We start from the raw sequence: 7,676 nt of genomic DNA on the forward strand, positions 1-7,676 counted from the left end.
CAACCTGCCTAGTTCTTACTAGGTGTGTGCGTTGAGAATCGGAATTTTAAAAAGATGGCTGTACCTGGGACTTCCCCGATTGGGACTTCCCAGTTTTATTTATTTATTTATTTATTTATTTATTAATTTATTTATTTATTTATTTATTTATTTTTTTTTTTATTTATACATAAAAAACCGTCAACGGGCAAACTTAGCCTAATTGACAATAGTATCATAGCCAAGAGCTTAGAACAAAAGTTAATCAATCAGACGAAACGCAAAAACGAAGCAGGTAACCGAAATCAAAGGAAGACACAGAGGCGACAGTAACGAGGACACAGCAATTACCATGAGGACATGAAAGCATAAACATCTCTACATCGATCCAGGGACATATTAAAGTCAAGTAACGACGAGAAATTGTTATAAGTGTGACATAGTGAAAGCAACGGGTCATGTCATGTCCAGCGAGCGACGTACGCGCATCAGTTCTGAGTTCGAGGTTAGGTCGTCTTCTCAAACATCGAACAGGAGCAGAAAAATTGAGACGAGACAGGAGTGTTGGCGAGTCAATACGTGAGGTCAAAATCTTAAATGCGAACACAGCCTGTGCTGACCGTCTACGGTGCTCGAGTGAACGTAGCCCAAGTAGAAGGCAGCGCGTTTTATAAGGTGGAAGTCGATCAGCAGCATACCAACCATGTCTACGGACAGCGATCCTTGTAAACTTGCGCTGTATGGCCTCAATACGAACAATTCAGCACTGGTAGTGCGGATGCCACACAACACAAGCAAACTCGAGTATCGGACGAACAAGAGAACAGTACAAAGCTTTAAGACACATAACGTCGCGGAACTCAGAACTCATACGAATAACAAAACCCAGCATTCTATACGTTCTCTTGATTATATCCTCGAGGTGCAAGTTAAGCTTCAGCCTCGCGTCCAGTGTTACACCAAAGTCACGGATAACATCTACACGCGGAACAACAGACGAGCCAATGCGATACGAAAACATGACAGGGGCCTTTTTCCTAGAAAAAGTTAAGACATTGCACTTACTGACATTCAGTGACATGTTATTACAAGCACACCATTGAACAAAGCGTTCGAGTAATTCTTGCAAAAAGACAGAATCAGACGAGTTACAGACAGCTAAGAACAATTTTAAGTCATCAGCGTACAGCAAGTGACACTCAGAAGGAAGCCGAAGAGTAAGGTCATTGATGAAAAGCACAAACAAAAGCGGTCCCAAATTGCTTCCTTGGGGAACGCCAGAGGCATTAGTGAATACAGAGGACAGGGTCTGATTAACCCTAACACGAATGACACGGTTAGACAGGTAAGATACAATCCAACTCACGAGCAAAGGATAGACACCAAGCTTAGCCAATTTGGCGGACAACAACTGATGGGAATAGATGGGAGTTGTGTTGTTCATTCATCATTACCTTGTGTTGACATCAGGTAAATGATTTCAGGTCGAAAAATTAATTATTTCGGTGTGCAACCCATCATTTAAAGGGTTAAAGTATGTCAACTTTTGTGCCTGAAAATGACGTTTAGCGGGGATTATTATTTTTCTGCTCCTCTTGAAGAAAGCTGCTTCGGAATCGCACCAAATGCTTGTCGGGACTTGTGTTTGGAAGATCGCAGTGCTTTAAGTGGTTTAAAAAATTCCAAAATGGCAATTTTGACTTTACAAAAAAAAGCGTCCAAGGACTCCAAAAAACGGACTTTCTGATGGGACAGAAAGGTGTGGTGTTTCACAAGTTCCTAAAACCTGATGAAAACGTTAATTCCGATCGCTACTGACAACAAATGATCAATTTGAACCATGCATTGATCGAAAACGACCAAAAAGTCGTTCCTGTTTTCTGAAATGGAGGCGCCTGGTCGCCCGTGGCCTGAGGCTTCCATGTCCCCAAAAAACAAAACTGTTTCAGGATACTATCAAATCACTTGGATGGGAGCTGCTATCCCTCCCCGCGTTATTCAGCAGACTTGACTCTTTCCGAATATCATTCATTTTCATCGATGGGACACGTATTGGCTGAGTAGCCATTCGTTTTTCTTTGAGGAAGTCAAAATGGAATGACTAATTAGTTTACTTAAAAAGTCGAAGAATTCTTTCGTCTGGGAATCCATGATTAGCAGAGAGATAGGAGAAATGTATAGCTAGCGATTGCACATACTTCGAATAAAATATAAATTTGCATAAAAATTTTATAAACATTTTTTTTGTGTTACATACATACATTTTTTTAATATATACGATATTCCGTGGAACAATATCCCACATTTTTGGTCCTTCGAACCGAATCGCACACGGGTGTGATTCGAATCACGGTTTCGGGTTCTACGGTGTTAATATTGTGTGCATATCTCGGCAATCACGAAATATGTTACGGAGCGGACCTAACGCGCGAAGGAGCGTGGTCCGAAGTGATCTCGCGTTCACTTACCAGTTCTGATCTTTTTGCCAACGCCTTAAAACCGTTTGTTAATCGACTCTTTTGGCCTGGGACGGACAGGGAAGATGGGTACTACTACCTGACAGTGGAGGCCTCGAGAGAAGATTGGTTTCCGACTTTTAGAGTTCCGACGGAGTGGTGCAAACGATTGTAAGCAGTCAACATCCGGAGGGATCTCACAAGCGGGATCAAACGGTCCAAGAGTAAAAGACTTGAGACCAGAGCGTTCCGTAGCCTAACGATATCTCATTTATTCTTCAAATTTCCACGCCTTATATAGTAAGATTTCGGTAAAATTATGCGATCCTTGTCTTTTTCTATGCATACATTGATTCTTGGTGGTTCTATGCATACATTGATTAGAGTCATTGGAGCGTCATAAGGACGATGTTTACGACGCAATGGCAAAATTAGAGGAATTAGACGATACTAGCAAATCGATTAGACGATAATAGCAAATCGCCGAACGGATTGCGGTAGAGGAGCGGTATCGAAAATTAAAGGCGTTCCTGCGAGTACATCAGCGAAAAGAACCGGTAGCCGCTAACCTCGATACGTCTCTTGCTAACTCAACATCCTTAGCGTTCGGCCGTCCAAATGCAGCCAACATTCGCCTGCCGAAAATGGAACTACCGTCATTCGATGACGACGTGACAAAATGGCTGTCCTTCAGAGATCGATTCTTAGCAATGATAGACTCTTCACCAGAGTTACCGTTGATTGCCCAGCTGCAATATTTGCTATCGGCACTCAAGGGCGAGGCAGCCTTGCCCTTCGAGCACGTGTCGCTCACGTCAGAAAATTACTCCTCGACTTGGGTGGCGCTTCTCAAGCGGTTCGATAACCCAAGACGATTAATTCGCGAATATTACCGAAAGCTGCACCACCTACCGTCACTGCGCATAGGAACTGCGAGTGAGCTGATGCAGCTGATCGACGAAGTTACGCGCAGCGTGAACGGACTGGTGAAATTGGGTGAACCAGTCGAAACTTGGGACACACCGTTATCAAATCTCCTGTTGGATCCCAAATCCCAAACTGGATGATGCATCTCTCCTCGCGTGGGAGAAGCATTCCGTACACCATGAGAAGGATCAATATCGTGATTTACTCTCGTTTCTCAAGGATCGCATCCATATCCTCAAGGCGACTGTGAGGATTACCGAGGACGAAGTCCAATCAGTGTCAAAGATGTTGGGTGGAAGCAAGGTGGCCGGCACACCTCGTCACACCGCACCTCGGAAGGCAATAGCCAATACAGCATCCGCGAACCGCCCATCTACGTCTGTGCAGCAGTGTCCGTTGTTGTGCACAGACGCACATTCGCTACGTAGTTGCCCAGTGTTCAGCAACATGGATGTGCAGCAGCGTCGAGAAACCGCGAGGATGAAGCGGTTGTGTTGGAATTGTTTAAGCAATTCCCACCTGGTGAAAGCGTGCAAGTCCAACTACACGCTTGTCGAGAGTGCCACGAACGTCACCACTCGTTGCTGCACCAACCCACGTCATTCTCCCAGCCTAATGTCGCATCCCCCGTGCAAACACAGGATCCCGTTCAGTCCAAGGTTACAATGGCCGCACACGCGGAACTGACGGTATGTTTAGAAACGGTGCGACTGAACGTCATCGATGATTTCGGGAATGCGCACGAAGCCAGAGCCCTGCTGGACTCAGGGTCGATGGCGAGTTTCATGTCGGAGAGCTTCGCTCGTAAGCTGCTAACAACACGAACCAAGGTCAACGTTTCGGTTTCGGGCATCGGGCAGGTTGTAAAGGTAGTAAAGGGTTCAATCATCACAACTGTGCAGTCAAAATTAGATGCACAACCCAGCCAGATGGAGTTTTTAGTGCTCTAAAATCCATCTGCGCATGTGCCGACGTCAAGAATTGACGTATCTACGTGGAACATGCCGGCAGTGACGCTTGCGGATTCCACGTTCCACGTGCCGGGTAAAATCGACATCGTAATTGGCGGGGACACTTACTGGGAGTTGCATTCCGGCCGGAAGCAATCATTAGGAGCGGGAAGGCCTTGGCTGGTGGAGACACCATTCGGATGGGTCGTGGCAGGAAATGTGTCGGAGAATGCAGCGCAGTCCCCACGGTTGTGGCAGCTCAGCGCAAATATTTATACGCCGTTAGAGCAAACGATGCAACGATTTTGGGAGTGTGAGACGATTGGCGAGGAAGCACCCTTATCCACGGAGGAAGATAGATGTGAAAGGTGGTACACGGCTACTACAACGCGGGATCATTCTGGAAGGTATGTAGTACGGTTGCCACGCACATCTGATGTCAATATCGTTTTAGGGGCGTCACGAGAGTTGGCAGATCGCCGACTGAAGGCCGTGGAACGGTGATTAGACTGCAACCCCGACCTCAGAAAGGCGTACACCAAGTTTATGCAAGAGTATGCGTGCTGAGGCCATATGAAAAGACTCTCGGAACCGATCGACGATTCAGGCCAAGCTTACTATTTGCCGCATCATGCAGTGGTGAAGGAATCTAGTACAACCACTAAGGTCAGAGTAGTATTTGATGCATCCAGCAAATCGAGCTCTCTCAGAGGACAAACGGTTACTTAGAATTCGGTACAGAGAAGATCCCTCAAGTCCCCTCGAAACCTTTGAATTGCAGACGGTAACATACGGCACCGCCTCGGCGCCCTTTCTGGCTACGAGGACGTTGAACCAGATCGCTCAGGATTGCAAGGATAAATACCCTCGTGCGGCAAAGCTTGTTCTTACCGATTTCTACGTGGATGATCTGTTGACGGGAACAGAGAGTGTCGTAGAAGCGATCGACGTACGGAACGACGTTTCATCGATGTTACACGCGGCAGGTTTCTCCTTGAAGAAATGGGCATCGAACGCTCCGGAGGTGTTGGTTGGAGTTCCGCAAGAAGACTAGGCCATACAGTCGGCACTCGAGTGGAAGGGCACGGAAACGGTCTCAACATTGGGTCTCATGTGGGAGCCCTCCAGCGACCAACTGCGATTCCGCATCGACATTCCAGCTGTCGCTACGGTATTGACGAAGAGGCTAGTGTTATCTTATATTGCTAGGATTTTCGATATCCTCGGACTATTGGGGCCAACGATAACCCTAGCGAAGTTGTGCATGCAGCAATTATGGTCAGTGAAGATTGAAGGCAAACCATTGGAATGGGATTCGGAGCTACCTTCAGATCTGCAGCAAGATTGGAAAGGACTGCACTCAACGCTTTCCTTACTGCGTGAGTTAAGGATACCGATATTTGTTTCTCAGCCTGGTGTGTCGAGTCTACAACTGCATATCTTTGCTGATGCGTTCCAAAAAGCTTATGGCGCATGTTGCTACGTTCGATCAGAGTCGCCAAGCGGAATTCATGCTCAACTCCTAACGGGCAAGTCAAAAATAGTTTCATTGACGAATTCACACTCGATAGCCAGATTAGAACTTTGTGCGGCACACTTAGCAACACAGCTATTTCGTCGGGTTAAGCAGTCACTAAATCGTGCATTCGTAACCATTAGTTGGACTGATTCCATGACCCGTACTGCATTGGCTTAATTCCCCACCGCGTTGTTGGAAACCGTTCGTGGCAAACCGAGTTGCCAAAGTGCAGAAAGAAGAAGGAATTAACGAATGGAGGCATGTTCCAGGTATGGATAACCCTGCGGATGATATATGTGAGGCGAGAGCGAGAATTATCGCCGTGTGAGAGGAGAGTGGGAGCGAACGAGGCCCGATCGCGAGCGAAGGGAGCGATCGGGAGTCGCACACGAACAGCCAAGGCGAGCGGTCGCATACAGTGTTCACAGTTAAGCCACAATAAAGATACCCCACTCCTAACTAAATTCTTACATGGGGGCTCAACCGGGATAGGGGATATCGGATTGTGATTGACGAGTGAGCACGTTGTGTGAATTCAGTGCGCGCGACGATAACGACGAAAAAGACGACAATGACGACAGTGAATGAGTTGTGTGAAGAGTTCACCAAAGTCGGAATGGTCCGTGAGTGTGAAAGACCCCAGTGAACAATTTTGAGTGCCCGAGGTACCCCTCCGCCTGAGGAAGGGATGAGGAAGGCTGAAACCGAACCCCCGCTGCCTGCGACGAGGAAGAGAAAAGACGGGCAGGCGGGCTCGTGAGGGTCCGCTCGTAGGCAGCGGCGGAAAAGAGCGGAGGAAACCACGAGAGGAGGGAGTTCCCCGCGCGAGCTTGTGGGTTTGAATTACGTGGAGATGGAAGGGCAGAAGAGCCGAGACGGGCCGAACGCGAGCTTGTGGGTTTCATTTACCCGGAGAGGGAAGGGCGGAAGGGCCGAGAGGCAATACGAACGCGAGCATGTGGAAGACGAACGACTGCGGAAAAGGAAAAGGGATAGAGAAAAAGAGACAGCGAGGTCGAGAAAAAATCCCGACTCTCTGATCGAACTTCAGTCTGTTTTAACTTCGAGTCTGTCCGGACTTAGGATTTTTGGTTGACCTCGCTCTGGCTTTCTCTATAAATTTATAGTTTCTAAGTCCCCAGTGCAAAGTCTCCAGTGATGTGCATTTCGTTCCGTCATGTGCGATCCTGATAGAAATAATCCAGGTAAGTTTATTGGACAGTGTTCAGTAATGTTCAAATAGTGTTCAAAAGTTTTCACTCTGCTCGTTTCAGATGCCCAACTAAATGGATTGATGGGATTCCAACACAAAACATGCAACAACAAGTGTCTGCGTCGTCATCAAGCATCATCCGCACCGCATCATACCGATAGTGAAAAGTGAGAGTGAGAGTGATCCAAAGAAAAGAGATAGAAAATATACCGATTCGGAACCGACCAAACACGAACTATTTTATTTGGGGTCGGGAAAGAAGAGAAAGAAAATAGAGTACGAAGGAAAGAGAGGGGACACATAGAAGAGAGGGAGAGAGAAAAGGGGCACGCGCGAGAGAATTTAAGTTGAAAGTCGAGCGTTGCGCCATTTCAAAGTTCGGAGAAGGTCGAGAACGATTGGGCGAAGAAAATATACATAGGATTGTCTCCGAACTTTCAACGTAACTGTGAACTTTCGGCTCGGGCACTCAAAATTGTTCACTGGGACGCGGACTGTCAACCTCCGGCACTAAAAGGGCGATGGCCAAAAGGATCGTGGATCAAGACGCGACCACGATCCATAACGACGGAATGGCCAGAGACAAGGTACCCGGAGAGGCGGTTCGCGATGAAGACGACGGCTGTGAAGAA

General features: G+C 47.2%; 1 protein-coding gene across 1 annotated transcript in view; it reads right to left on the reverse strand.

Annotated features, from left to right (window-relative positions):
* Nucleotides 1–7,541: 7,541 nt before the first annotated feature.
* LOC128278905 (protein lethal(2)denticleless) overlaps nucleotides 7,542–7,676 on the reverse strand; it is a 1,648-nt gene continuing 1,513 nt past the window's right edge. Inside the window, exon 3 of the mRNA XM_053017629.1 lies at nucleotides 7,542–7,666. Coding sequence (XP_052873589.1) covers nucleotides 7,542–7,666 — 125 coding nt within the window. The remainder of the gene's footprint in view (nucleotides 7,667–7,676) is intronic.

The sequence above is a fragment of the Anopheles cruzii genome, chromosome 2, assembly GCF_943734635.1.
Source record: "Anopheles cruzii chromosome 2, idAnoCruzAS_RS32_06, whole genome shotgun sequence".
Taxonomy (NCBI): domain Eukaryota; kingdom Metazoa; phylum Arthropoda; class Insecta; order Diptera; family Culicidae; genus Anopheles; species Anopheles cruzii.